Source organism: Phragmites australis, chromosome 3 (genome assembly GCF_958298935.1).
Source record: "Phragmites australis chromosome 3, lpPhrAust1.1, whole genome shotgun sequence".
Taxonomy (NCBI): Eukaryota; Viridiplantae; Streptophyta; class Magnoliopsida; order Poales; family Poaceae; genus Phragmites; species Phragmites australis.
The window spans coordinates 47,041,322-47,055,688 of record NC_084923.1 but is presented as its reverse complement, the minus strand read 5'-3'; the positions used below and the strand labels follow the sequence as shown (position 1 = coordinate 47,055,688).

General features: G+C 51.3%; 3 protein-coding genes across 3 annotated transcripts; 1 reads left to right on the top strand and 2 right to left on the bottom strand.

Annotated features, from left to right (window-relative positions):
- Nucleotides 1-385: 385 nt before the first annotated feature.
- On the bottom strand, nucleotides 386-1,389 carry LOC133913507 (uncharacterized). Its single transcript, XM_062356675.1, has one exon. The coding sequence runs from the start codon at nucleotides 1,133-1,135 to the stop codon at nucleotides 578-580; it is 558 nt and encodes a 185-aa protein (XP_062212659.1). The 5' UTR covers nucleotides 1,136-1,389; the 3' UTR covers nucleotides 386-577.
- Nucleotides 1,390-1,523: 134 nt separating this feature from the next.
- Nucleotides 1,524-2,567, bottom strand: LOC133913508 (non-specific lipid transfer protein GPI-anchored 5-like). Its single transcript, XM_062356676.1, has 3 exons — nucleotides 2,153-2,567; nucleotides 1,955-2,044; nucleotides 1,524-1,797 (listed from the first exon to the last, which is right to left on the bottom strand). Exons 1-3 carry the CDS (start codon nucleotides 2,490-2,492, stop codon nucleotides 1,676-1,678), a joined length of 552 nt encoding a protein of 183 aa, XP_062212660.1. The 5' UTR covers nucleotides 2,493-2,567; the 3' UTR covers nucleotides 1,524-1,675.
- A 290-nt stretch (nucleotides 2,568-2,857) lies between these two features.
- LOC133913506 (non-specific lipid transfer protein GPI-anchored 20-like) lies at nucleotides 2,858-4,143 on the top strand. Its single transcript, XM_062356674.1, has 4 exons — nucleotides 2,858-3,428; nucleotides 3,516-3,542; nucleotides 3,665-3,700; nucleotides 3,809-4,143. Exons 1-4 carry the CDS (start codon nucleotides 3,089-3,091, stop codon nucleotides 3,985-3,987), a joined length of 582 nt encoding a protein of 193 aa, XP_062212658.1. The 5' UTR covers nucleotides 2,858-3,088; the 3' UTR covers nucleotides 3,988-4,143.
- Nucleotides 4,144-14,367: the final 10,224 nt, after the last annotated feature.

Below are 14,367 nucleotides of genomic sequence, written 5' to 3'. Positions count from 1 at the left end.
AATTTGCAATAGACTATTAGTGCGCGAATCCTGATACGAAGTCACGCGCGCTCGGCCTTGTGCCCTTGTCCCATGTGGGGTACAAAAATTTGTGCTGAAAATTTTATACTGAAAATGTTTTTGCTAAAAAAAATTTCTCGATAATTTTTCCTCGATAATTTTTTTCTCAATAACTTTTGTTTAAAAGTTTTTTAGAAAACTTCGCAAAAAAAAGGAAAATTACGGAGAGGGAGGACTTTCCAAAAAGTAAAGTTGCTAGTTGACTTACCCGTGCGTGTCCATGAATTAGCCACGTCCCTATTAGTGCTCGATGTATCATGGAGCCCTGATTGAGGAGTCTAACAACTACGGTTACACGTTCTACAATCGACAGCGAATTTGCAAATTTTTCGCGAAAATCGAACGCTGTTTGATGGATGGCCAGTAAATTGCGCCGTAAAAGAAGGAACAAACTAAAGAAACAGCACTGAAGATTCGGCTGAGACGCCGATGCATTCAGCAGCAAGTCTGCAGCAGCTGGTTCACACGCTCAGGCACATGAGCAAGCAATGCGTTTTTACATCCACGAACGCGTGAATCAGGAGATCAGTGGGTCGGTGTCGATGAAGCTAAACATGACCATGTCCCTGACGGCGCCCTTGAGCACGGCGTACTTCCGCAGCACGGCCTCCCGCCGGAACCCGGCCTTCTCCAGCACGCGCTGCGACGCTGGGTTCGCCACGTCCACGAGCGCCTCCACGCGCTCCAGCCCCTTCACCTCGCCGAACACCGTAGCCACCGTCCGCTTCACGGCGGCCGTCGCCACGCCCTTGCCCCAGTGCGAGCGCGCCAGCACGTAGCCCAGCTCGGCCCGGCACGGGTCGTCCGTCGGCGTCACGGACACGGCCCCGACGGGCCGGGACTCTCCGGCGAGGCAGACGGCGCGGAACCACGGGTGCGGGAGCACGACGTCCCGGATGAAGGCGAGCAGCGGCTCCGTGGACTCGTAAGGGTCCCAGCGGCAGGCGGCGGCGACCTGCGGGTCTGACGCCCACGCCATCATGGCCTCGACGTCGGAGAGCTCGAACCGCCGGAGCGTGACCTCCACGGGTGCCTTCGCCGCGGCTGGCTGTGTCTGTTCTTGGTCCTGGTCCATTCGCGAGCTGGTTTCTTCGGCTCTGATGTCTCGATGCAGCAGAGCAGCTACTGGCCTGTGGGTTTATACACTTCTACTGGCCAGTAGGATCAGCCGATCACGCAGGGCAACAGCCTATTTCGTTTGACTTCGACCGGAGAGCGGAGAGAGAGAATCTTGATCGCCAAGTTTAGTGCAGATTTTTGCAGATTTTGTAGTACAGTACTCATGAGGTGGTATGAATCTTGAGGAGATCAGAAAAGGGACAGGAAAGGAAATTATGATGATTGAGACTTGAGAGATTGAGGGAAGACGGGAGGAAGGAGGTGTGGGCGGCTACAGATTACAGACAAGTCAACGGTTAAGCAGACTATGACTTCTTAAGTTAACAATCCAACACATCAATCCAGAGAGAGAATTCATTGCAATTTATAAAGCGAACTGGAAGAATGCTCCATCACTCCATCAGGTTGCTGAAGCAAAAAGACCCACAAATTTACAAAGGATTCGTCCTAGGAAATGAGTTCATAGTCCACGCTGGACACAAGAAGCACTGGCATCTCAGAAACGATGAAGCAGTGCCAGCGCTGCGGCACCGACGAAGACGAAGACAGTTCCCGGTTTTCTGACGTATCCGTCAGAGTACTGAGTGGTGGATGTTGGAGTTGCCTTTGATCGAGACCCTGCAGCACCAGAGACAGAAAAATGATGCTCTGAGTTCGACTAGCCTCAGGACAGCTGCTGTCTCTAGTCTGAACTCTGAAACTATGTAGTTATGCACTTTGAGGTGTACAGATTTTTTGGTTCATCCTGTCTCTCTGCGGTGGTGAAAACTTGTACCTGCAGGGGTGACGTTTGCGTCTGACGGCGTGGCCGGAGCGTCGGGTGTCGTCGTGCCTGCCGCCGGAGACGGCACTGGAGCTCCCACGGCTGCAAGAAACACGCAACAATTTTAAGCCTCGCGCCGTTCCAAATCTCAACTCTCCGCGTGCCTAACTACTTGTGCAATGGCCCCAGATTCCCACGATTTTCGCTTACCGTTGCACTGGCTGGCAGGTGGGGCCTGGACCCTGCACGCCCCGGGAAGCTTCAGCGCGCGGGCGCTGTCGATGGCGACGCCGAGCGACGCGGCCGTGCCGCCGAGCACCATGCAGAGGCAGCTTGGGCTCGACCTCAGCATGCCCGAGAGCGCCGAGCAGCACGGCGCGTCGGGCGTCGTCGCGTTGCCCGACATGTAGTCCATGCACGGGGACAGGCTGACGAGCTCCGGCATGCAGCCCGAGCCGGAGGGCGTCTGCGCCGCGCACCGGCACGCCAGGAGCGCGGCCGCCACGGCCAGGCCAAGACCGCGCACGGCGACATCATAAGCTGCACCCATCGGCTTCGATCGACAGGTTTAAGGTTAAGGCCTTCCTCGTTTATCAGTACGTAAAGTGTGTGTCAGTGTGTCTGGACATAGAAATTTTCCTGATTTATAGTAGCAGTCTTGTTCGTGACAGATCAACTCATGTTGAATTGGCTGTCGACGTCGTGGCAGGCCATGGAAGCAGGTTAGGTGTAACACCAGTTAGAGCTCAGACCTGTGTGTCCTGTTTGGTCAACTTCTCGCCAAATTGTTGCAGGTTTGAACTTCACTTGGAGAGTTACCATACGTCCACGAGAAAGCACAGGCAGTGCAACGCGTAACCAATTTTAGGATTCATTTGGTCACGAACCCGTTCCTACCCGACCTAAACACATAAGTATTTTGATCAACAAGTAATTGACCCATGCACTGGCATGCGTCAACATTAGCTCGGTTCGTGCAACCAACTTGACCAAATCCTTATCTACCACATGAAACATTCTCCGATATATGTACCTCAGTCACACATGCATATATACCTGCAAGGCTGCAAGAACACAGTTTGCTGCTTCAAAAAATTTCCCTCCAAAGTTCTTGTTGCTCGTGGCTTATTACACACCTGAGGACGCATGAGACGAGAGAGGATGGTGGGCGCGGCGGCCGCGCTCGTGGTGGTGGCGCTGGCAGCGGCAGCGGCGCCGGCGTCGGGGCAGGTGGCGACGTCGTGCACAGCGTCGCTGATAACGACGTTCACGCCGTGCCTCAACTTCGTGACGGGCAGCACCAACGGCGGCGGGTCGCCGACGCAGCAGTGCTGCGGCTCGCTGGCAGAGATGGTCCGCACCAAAGCCGACTGCGCCTGCCTCGTATTCACCGGCAACGTGCCCTTCAGCCTCCCTATTAACAGCACCCTCGCCATCTCCCTCACCAAGCTCTGCAACTCCATGTCCGTCCCGCTGCAGTGCAGAGGTTTGTTGCCGAAAACTTGCAGTTGTCTTCCTTAACCGAAGAAGATTAGCCGCTGAAAGCTATCTGTTCCATTTTGGCAATTTGCAGACACCGCGACGCAAATCCCAGCTCCAGGTAATTACATCTTCTTGTTTAGACAGACATCATTAGCAATGTCAAATTACTCAAAAAATGGCAAACTACTGTAGATTACTGACAAGAACAACGAACATTTAACTGAACTCTATGTATTGCAGGCCCTGTTGCATTTGCTCCGGCGCTGCCTCCTCTGCGTAAGAATCTTTGCCTTCTCTGTTCTGCTCATACCATGTCAAAGATGTAAATTTTCTTGTCTGATTTTTTACCGACAGATGTGATAAACACATTTCACAATTTTGCAGCGCCGATTCCACCAGAATCGTCAGTGCAGCCAGATTCTCCGGTGGATCCGACGGCGGTGGAATCGCCGCCGATCACCCAGAGGCCAGTGGTGGTGCCCAGCTCGGCGTGGAGGAGTTCTCATGTGTCCGTGGCGGCTGTCGCCATTGTACTGTCTACAGCTATGTCCATTTTAGTTTGATTCGGATTTGGTATCCTAGGATGCATGTGTTTGTGTCGTGTAGTTTGAGAATTACTACACGGAGATTACAATTCTGCGCTTTGATTGTGTAATCATGATTTTTTATATTAATAGTGACACATACTTACAATGGAAATGAAATATGTTTCTGGTGCAGACTATTTGTGCTACTGAGCTGTTTGTTGTGATTGATGAACGATCCAGAAGTCATAAAGCAGTAATTCGGCCTAAAATATTTGAAAACAGGTGTATCTTCTCGAAACAGTCGGAGAACATGTGAATAAATTTTAAAGTAGTGTTGACTCGTCTGCCTCTTCTCGAAGAGAAAAACATGTTTTGAAGTAGTGTTAACTATGAATAATAGTGAAATCATGCCTAAGTTGTTGGGGCACGAAAACGTGTTCTAGATAGACCACAGTGAGAGTACGGCTCACTAAGGAGAGCTCAAGTTGAAGATGGCGTGAGAGCTTTTTTCTGGAGAGGATCAGAGAGAGAGGGACAGAGTTTGAGAAGGTTGTGTTCTGAGCAGGAAAATTTAGAGTCCCCTCCTCTACCTTTTAAGGGCTTATTTTATAGAGACAAGAGGCTGGTGAAATTATCATCTTGCCCCTAAGATATTATGTTACAATCATATGTATATGAGGGTATTTTAGGCGTTTTATCCCTTTACATACCACATGGTAACTGGAATATTATCGTTGCTATAGCCATGCCACCATATACCATCTAAATATCTCAAGGCTGGGGCGTTTCCCCAATAGCACCCCCTCATCCGTTAGTGTAGAGGTTCTGAGGGGTGAGCGGATGCATAGAGAAATGGCTCCAGCCTCCTCAAAGTTAGGATATCCTGGATTGCTCCCTATCGTTGTAGTGCGGACATCTTTGGCAAGGAGTGAACGCCGCAAAGCTCACTGGGGGTACACGCCGAGGGTCCCGGTGGTGGAGCTGGGAGCCGGTGACGGTGGTAATGACAGCGATGGAGGTGACATGGCCCAGAATCCCGCGAAGGTGGTCGGAGGCAAAGTTGATGGCGAGACCGAGGGAGGTAGTCCGTGACCCCTCAGTGTAAAAGTGGCGAGGCTCGATAGAGGCGAGGCCGTCCGGAGCCCCGCGGCGGTAAGGTCGTGGGTGAAGTCAACGGCAGGGCCGAGGGAGGCGGTCCATGACCCCCTTAGTGGTAGATGCGTAGAAGTTTGTTGGAGGCAAGGCTATCTGGAGCCCTGCGGTGATGGCCAGAGGCAAAGTTGACGGCAAAGCTGAGGGAGGTAATCTGTGACCCCCTCAGTGGTAGTCGTGGCGAGGCTCAACGGAGGCAAGGCTGTACGGAGCCCCGCGGCACGAGGCTGGAGGTGAAGTCAATGGCGAGGTCGAGGAAGGCAGTCCGCGACCTCCTTAGCGGTAGACGCGGCGAAGCTCGATGGAGGCAAGGTCATCTGAAGCCCTGTGGTGATTGCAAGAGGCGAAGTTGATGGCGGGGCTGAGGGAGGAAGCCTGTGACCCCTCAGCGTAGACGCAGTGAGGCTCGATGGAGGTGAGGCCATCCGGAGCCCCACGGTGATGGCTGGAGGTGAAGTCGACGGCAAGGCTGAGGGAGGCAGTTCACAACCCCCTCAGCGGTAGACACGGTAAGACTCAACAAAGGCGAGACCGTATGAAGCCCCGTGGTGATGGCCGGAGGCGAAGTTGACGACAAGGCTAAGAGAGGCAATCCGTTACCCCCTCAGCGGTAAACGCGATGAGGCTCGACAGAGGAGAGGCCGTATGGAGGCCCACGACGCGATGCCAAAGGTGAAGTCACTGGTGGGGTCGAGGGAGGCAGTCCACGACCTCCTCCTAGGTAGACACGACAAGACTCGACGGAGGCAAGGCCGAGGGGTCATCATGATGATGACAAAGCCCTGTAGCCAACCTGTTCTGAGTCCCACTCAAGTTTCTCGGGATCTTGATCCTTGTACTGTTCCTGATCAGCATTGCACGATGCCTACCATCAATGGATTTTCTGACCCCACAGATCCCTACGCGTCTCAATCGTGAGCAAGTGGTGGGCGCGTCCTGCAACATATGTGCAGTGTATACTACACGGGATGTCATCCCGTAACCCTCTCATGCCTTTTGGTCGCGAGCGAGTGGAGGGCGCATCCTGCACCTGATGCGCCTTATGTGATGCACGACACATCATCCTGACCCCCTCGCATCTTGCGGTCGCAAGCGAGCGGAGGGCGCATTCCACACCTGATGTGCCTTATGTGGTGCGCGGCACATCTGAGGCAATTATGCCACATGTATGTATATGTATGCATGTATGTATGGCATATTTTTAGGGTTAATTAGTAAGCTGATTTGGACCCTGCCGCGATCAAGATTATATTGTCAAGGTGCAGAGGGTTTAGACCTCGACGTTCATGGCGGAGGGTTTTTAGACCTCAATGCTCCTGGTTTTTAGACCTCGATACTCATGGCGGAGGGTTTTTAGACCTTGACGCTCATGGCGGAGGGTTTTTAGTCCTTGACGCTCATGGTGCTGGGTTTTTTTTAGACCTCAACGCTCATGACGGAGGGTTTTTAGACCTCGACGCTCATGGAGGAGGGTTTTTAGACCTCGACACTCATGGCGGAGGGTTTGGACTCGACGTTACCGAGGCTATGCCTTTGAGTTACCAGAGGGTTTATACTCACGGTACTCAGCCTACGCCTTCGAGGTACCAGAGGGTTAGATTGCTGTGCATTAGGTGGCACTTTTGAGAAAATATATAACTTGAGTTTTGTATGTACTGTTATGGGCGAAGAACTAATCACAATATAGAATATCACTATCTCGGACAACTAATCTCAGCATACGCCAAGCTAAGGCCTTTAGCAAGCCATGTAAAAGTCAAAAGTAAACAATGGTGCTGAGCTTTGAAGAGGGTAGCGTTGGGGCGTACCTTTCACAGATTGCCCCTCCCCCCTCCGTGAAGGCCACGACGAGGCTCAACGGAGAGGGGGTGTTGATGACTGGACGAAGTTAGAGCTGAGGTTGCTGCTGAGGGGAGGTAATAGTCATCGGAGGTAGCCCGGGGTGACGCTGCGTGCGCCACTTCTCCACGTGCTGCCACGTGTAGATGGTGTCAAGGCCACAGTACACCACGGCGAGCAACGCTGGGTCCACGCCGTGGTTCGCCACCAGGAAGAACCCGTGCCGCTCGCACGCCTTGTCCATGCCCCGCGGCCGACACCGCTTTTTGAGTAAGGTATTTCAGTTACCACTTTCTCCAGGTTGCATTTTGTAGCAAGGCGCACTGCCTTAGTCATGGAATCTTTATCTCTATGTCCCATGGCCATCAGTCTGCTGCTGGTGGGGCATCGCGCGACCATGGTGCTCCTCAGGCCAGACAGATATCCCCGTATGCCACCTCCATCACCACCTCCTACATCTCAATCTTATCGAGGATCTCATCCAAGCCGTCAACTGATGTCATTTCAGATAGAGTCTCGATCCTTGCCACAATCTTCATGTTCGAGCACGCTCCATTGAGCATACACAGGGCTTGTAGTTGCTGGTGAGAGGGCCTTGAAATCTGCTCTCACTTGCGTATCTTGTGAAGCATCAAGACTAGAAATGCCCCCTTGTCAGCACCTTGTTCGCATCCGTGGGCACTGTAACCTCCGTCTTGCTTAGCGTGTCACTCATCATGCACGGCACAATGCCTTGCACTATCGCAGTACCATGCAGGGCCTTATCTTGTTACCGCGAGATCTAGACCTTCCGCCTGTGATCATCAACATCCACCCCCGGCTGTTGACAAGCAAGCCAAACGGCTCTTGGCCGTGTGGCAGACCACACTTACCTAGCGCATCCATGTCCTCCTTTGTGCCCACGACCACTTGCTGGCTGCACGCCTCCAGTGCCCTCGCTGCCACGAGCGTGTTCTCCATCACGCATGTCCCGGCCTGCCGTGCGCTTGTGGCCTTTGACGAGCTAGGGCTCCAGCGGGGAGGAGGACAAGAGCATGATGTTCCGGTGTGGAGCAGAGCCTCCGGGTGGAAGGAGGCCAACAACGAGGTGGCTGCAGAGCTGGGCCTCCTGGTAGAGGTGGTCGCGATGCTCAGTCTCCAGCATGGAGGGCGGCTAGAGTGGCCTGAGCATGGAGATGAACTGGAGGAGGTCTCCGGCACCACAATGAGCCAGAGGGGCCTCCAGCGCGAGCAGCTCCAGGGCAAGGTCAAACGAAGGCGGAGGTCTACAGAGAGAAGGCCTCCATTGAGGAGCTATGCGTAGAGCGCAGAGGGGGAGGACCGAGCGTGGATATGAACCAGAGGGGATCTTCAGCATGGTGGTGAGCCAGAGCGGCCTCTGCGTGAGCAGCTCCGACGCGAGGTGGCTCAGAGGTGCAGGTCTTCGGAGCCCATCTCGGCCTTCAGCACGAGCAGCTCTGGCATGAGGTGGACCTAAGGAGGAGGTCTATAGAGAAAAGGCCTCCGTCGAGGAGCTATGCATGGAGCGTAGAGGGGGAAGCCCAAGTGTGGAGATGAACTAGAGGGGGTCTTCGGCGTGGCGGTGAGGGGGAGGGGCCTCCGGCATCAGCAACTCTGGTGTAAGGTGGCTTGGAGGCGGAGGTCTTTGGAGCCCATCCTGGCCTTTGGCGCGAGCAGCTATGGCGCGAGGTGGACTGGAGACGGAGGTCTTAGGAGCCCATCCCTGGCCTCCGACGTGAGGTGGCCCAGAGGCGAAGGTCTTCGAAGCCCATCCCAGCCTCCAGCGCGAGGTGGACCGGAGGTGGAGGTTTGTAGAGCAAAGGCCTCTGGCGAGGAGCTATGCGCGGATCATGGCATCCATTACCGAGCGCAAAGGTGGTCGCGGAGCATGGCCTCTAGCGAGGAGCTATGCGCGGAGCATGGCATCCATTGCCGAGCGCAAAGGTGGTCACGGAGCATGGCCTCTGGCGAGGAGGTGGACCAGAGCGCGGTCCGAAGCTCGTTGGTGGTGTCTATTGCATCAATCATGCCTTTCCTGCAATCGGAGCGCACATAGCTTCTGTATGGTCTCCAGCTTCGACTACACGGCCATCCCCATGTCGACAACTGCTCCTGCTTGCATGCTAGCCACACACTTTGAATCAGCTCGACACTGCATGCAACTTTCGCTCGACATGCATGCATGCGATGGTGCATGTGTCGTCCATCTGGCTTGGTGTTTTTTTGCTTGCATTTGTCGGTACAAAAAAGACCTTTGTTTACATGGCCGCCATCGTGCAGGTGTTGTTTGTCTTGACTGCACGGCTTTGGCCCTACCCATCATGAGACTCCTCGGACAATGAGAGCCCTGCGAGTTGTGCTTGGGAGTCATGGACACGCGTGGACGACACAGCGACCTACGTCGTGGCCTCACCGGCCTCCTGTAGGGCCTGCTTCTTCGGTGGTCTGGTGGAAGCGGTGCACAGACTCTGGCGAGGAGAGCGGTCTCCAGCGAGGAGGTAGGCCGGAGCACATGGCCTCCGACGAGGGCGAGGAGGCGGGTCAGAGCGCTCGGCCTTTGCCAGTGGAGTTCTTGTAAAAGCTAAGAACATGCTTGGGGTCGTCCTGGGCCAGCCGCATGCATTTGTCAGAATATGCATATACTAGTACGAACTCCTAGAGCTAGTGGCAATAGCAAGGGTACATTAAGTGTTCTGACAAGCTGACACCGGTGCTTATAGCCATATCGTTTGGCATGCAAAGATAACACTATGGCAGTGAGACCTTTGGGCTTGAAATCATGTCGCTGCTATAGCCATGTGGACTGTTAGAGTTGGACCGCCTCTTAAGGAGTGGCCTGCGGGCTGCCAGCTTGAGATATTTTAATCTCTTAAAAAGAGTGAGTAGCCAGTAGCCACTTGAGATATTTTAATTTCTCAAAAGGAGTGGCTAGCAGGTGAATTAACTCTTATAGTGAGCTACCCACGACCGGAAGAAGCAAAACTGAATATGGCAACTTTTAGCATGATGCAAGAGCGTGTAAGTAAATAAATATACTAGTATCTTCTATGCCACGAAAGTAAATATCCCAGAGACATGGTCTGACCACGCAAGGATTTTAGTCAAGTATTTCGGCGCCATACCCTACTGTGGATATGAGGGTGACATGCTACCCTATCGCAACGTGCGTAAAGCTATGCTGCTAGAGGCATGCAGCTATTGCTGAATCACAATAAAATATTGGAGTTGATATTTATTCGCAAGGGCAACACACTTATTTGCGTCTTTTTGAACTTGGTGGTCCAAAGTTTGCCTTCGCCTGACGCAAACCTCGCGAGCGCCACACGGGACATGCCACAATGGTCTAGGCGTGGAACCATAGCCCGTACGCGTAGGCATGCAGCGAGTAGGGACTTCGACGAAGATGTTGAACAAAAATAGCGGTGGTGAGCTGGACGTTGGCGGGTTTGTGCGTGTCGATCAGCTGTCACGTCCCAAAATCCGTAATTATATAATTAAGCATAAATATGCTTCTTAAGCATTATATTTAATTTTGCATGATTTTGCTATGTAACTATAAAGCAGTTAATTTAAAATTATTTGGATAAGAGAAAGAAAATTAGGAGAGAAAAGAATAGAAATCACATTGAAAATGCCCCCCTTTTCTCTTACACATGGGCCCCACAAGTGGGCCAACCACCCCAACCACTCAAATAGGCAGCCCCACCTGCTCTCTCTCTCTCCTCCCTCACTCCCCACGCCCCCACCCGTGCAGCACACAGCAGCTGCAGCTTTTGCCCCTCTCACTCCACTCCCAAGCTCTCTCACTCTCACTTGGATTTCTCTCTCTAGGAGAAAGATCAAGATATGCATGTGGTACCATTGCATTCTCTATCTCATGAGCTGCCCATCTATCCAATCCATTTTCGTTTTCATGGAAGAATCGAGTAGTTCTTGAGCTTTTTGGAGCAAAAATAGAGTTTTAGACAAATTTGAGCTATAGAGTCATGTTGCTAGTTGATGAGTGAGTTCCAAAACCCTTGGAATATCCCTAACATGTTCCCTTTAGGTTTGGAAAAGATCGCAACTCGAATCGACCAAAAATCCACTTGAGGCAGCTTTTCTAGGCTGACCTGGATACTCCGGCCTCACCCAGATACTCTGGTTCAGCAGAAATCGTCCGTCAAATTGTGTTCAAAATTTGTTAGGGTTTAGGGTGCAAGATGGATTTAGAATCCTTTGGATAGGGCATATACACGTTTGTGTAGCACATATTTGTAAAGTGAGTTGAATCGATCGAGGAAAAATATGTGGAAAAACCCAAGTCTGCCTCACCCGAATAATCCGGATAAACCCGAAGACTCTGGGTAATTGCGTTAATGATTAACCGAGAGCCTCACCCGGAGTGTCCGGCATAGCCTAGATAGTCCGAACCAGCATGGAGGTTCCGGGTTCAGTTAGAAAAGTGGCCAACAGAGCACCTTCACCGGAGGATGGCCCGGAGGCTCCGGAACCCGGATACTCTGGGCCAGTCGAACAGAAAGGCAGTAATCGAGCGCCTCTTCCGGAGGTTCACCCGAGGTTCCAGACCCGGATACTCCAGACCAACCCGGATACTCTGGGTGGCTGTTATTTTTTAGATTTTGTTTAGATCGTTTAGTGTGGCATTGATTCGCATGTCTTGTACTTCTAGCATGTTGTTAAGCATTGTGGCATACCTTGTTGCATTCACTCATGCTCATCATTGCATGCGCTCTTCTTTAGTGAACAAGGAGCCAGAGCGGGAGACAACCGTGGTCGAAGATGACTCCAATCCTCTGGATTTCTGCGAGTGTTGCGTGGGTAATTATAGACAGCCACATGAGCAGAAGGCAAGCAACTAAGCATATTGCACCTTTGTTTGATTGAATGAAGTCTTAAATTGATAAACTATGCTTATGTATGTTTGCATATGTCGAGTAGAGGTCGGGTACGAGTGGGTAGATCCTATATTGAATGCATTACTTCTACCTTGAATTGTTGTTCATCCTTTCCTTGTCGCCCTGAGTATGTTGTTGGTGTCTAGATTACAAGTTAAATCGAAATGCTTAGCAATACATAGGTCATTCGGTAGAAGTCGAGCAGTGAATTATTTTATCGTTCACGAGCATAGGCGTTATTTACTTTCGTAATGATCACAATATTGGATATGGGTTGATGATGGTTGTATGAGTGGTGAGTATGAGACGAGACATGGGCGGTGCTAGGAGGTGTTTATCCTGCCTGGATATGGAGTTTCCCTGGGTAGGTCAGAAGAGGAAATTGAACACCGTAGACCGCTTACGTCGTTTAAGCACTGATAGTCGGTGTAATCGGCTTTAGCACTTACCATATTCACCACATACCGATCTAATAGTAAGGTGAGCCGAATACTTTTGTAGTTGTGGTCATTTGGGGCCTGAACATCGACGGTGTGAGCAGGCGGGCTTGTAGTGGTACCAGTTTGCTCTGTGAGTAGTTCTAGTACCGTCGCGCCGAGCGATGCATGTTTCAAATGATCGGAGCTTATTGGGAAATGTTGACATGAGTACCCCCTTGTATGGATCTGTGTGGTCATGCAAGCCGTATGATCCTCAAGTCGTGTGGGTCCAGGAGTATCCCCTTGGAGGGTATAAAAATATTTTGAAATGCCGCGCTCTTGGTCATGAGCATGCTTCTATTCATCTGCAGGAGTTTTTGCTTGTGGTTGATGGTTGGATATATGGGATATAGTTGAGTTGGTCTTGGTTAGTCATATGTTCTTATGGTTCCAGTTGTTTATGTTCAGTTGGGTATGGTAGGGTAGATTTATATTTTGTTGGTTAAGTTAGTTGCTCACATATATGTGTCTAGGTTGCTTACCGCTTATGTTTAACTTAACCATGTGGCTTTTCCTTATTAATAGCTCAATACATAATCCTTGGAGTCGAGCTATGTATATGTGCTCTATATGGTTTAAGTTTTGCGAGTACCTTTGTACTCATGCCTACGTTTTCAGGTGCTGCTAGTGAGGAAGAGCTGGTGTTTGGCTACTTTGTGCCTGCCGATTAGGGTGGCGGGCAAGAGTAGTGCATCCTACTCTTGGAGGTTGTGATTTTGGGGTGGAGCCTAAGGGCATGTGGCTCCACTCTCTTTTGTTGTATAGGTTTATGTTTCCACTACGTAGATATTGTTGCCTTTTGTTGTAAATTGTTCGAAATGGTTGCATGTTAAAGACTTGTAATATAAATGTTAATTACTTGCTCTTTCTTGAGCTATGTTGTGATGCTAAATGTTGGAAGGCATGTGTTCCGATCTTGGGCATAAAACACGTGCCGAGACTATCCGGTTGATATTCTGTTTAATCATCGAGGTTGTGATTATGAATAATGATCCTCCTGATGATTAATTATAATATTATTTGGACGGTTCCTCGTATCAGCGCGGATGGCCGCCCCAGCAAGCCATCTCGCGCTACGACGGTCCGAAGACTAACGAGCCCACATGCGTGGGAGCGCTTTTTTGGGTCATCTTCACAGGGCTGGCCGCTCGCTACGCTGTTAGCCATCGCCGCTTGTCCAACGGTAGGGATGGCGAGGACGAGCATTGGCCCCCTGCTGTCGTATGTGCAACGTTGTACACTCGTAACGTGGTTGCCATAGATGGTTATACGCTGCATCCCCTTGGTATCCTCCTTGCCCTTTTTTGATGTAATGATTCGCTCGAAGAATCCTCACGGACGATGCCATCTGTTGGGGCACAAAAACGTGCCCTAGACAGAACACGGCGAGAGTCCTTAGAGATCTAGATGGAGCATGGTGAGGGCAAGTTTTGCCTCCACCCGCCCCCACCCACATGTCCCCCGTCTCGCCTCACCCTACCCCGATCTAAGACCGGATGATTTTTTTGGTTGCCCCATCCACCCCGTGGAGCCCCAACTTTAACCTGACCCGTCCCACCCCGCTCCGATTAAGATTGTTAAAAGCTCTAGATCAAGTTTAATTATGAGGCAGTAGCTACCACAACATACAAATCAATAAAAAACCACATCTAAGGTTCACAAGACCTAATATAACATGACAATAGTTACATATATGCATTAGTTTACTAAAAATTTCATTACAAAAGGATAATAAAATTCTTAAAAAAAACTCACTAAACGTGTATATAACATATACTCCAGGGTAGGATGGACCTTGACCCGTCCCTGCCTTGCTCCGACTAGTGCCTCGCCCCATTTTGCCCTGCCTCATCTTGCCCCAACCGAGGTGGGATGGATGGAGACCCGACGGGTCGAATGGAGACTTAGACCTCTAAGTCCTGCTCGCTAAGAAGGGCTCAAGTTTGAAGATGGCGTGAGAGCTTTTTTTTAGAGGATCAGAGAGGGAGAGAGGGATAGAGTCTGAGAAGATTATGTCCTGAGCAGGAAAACCTGAAGTCTCCTTCTCT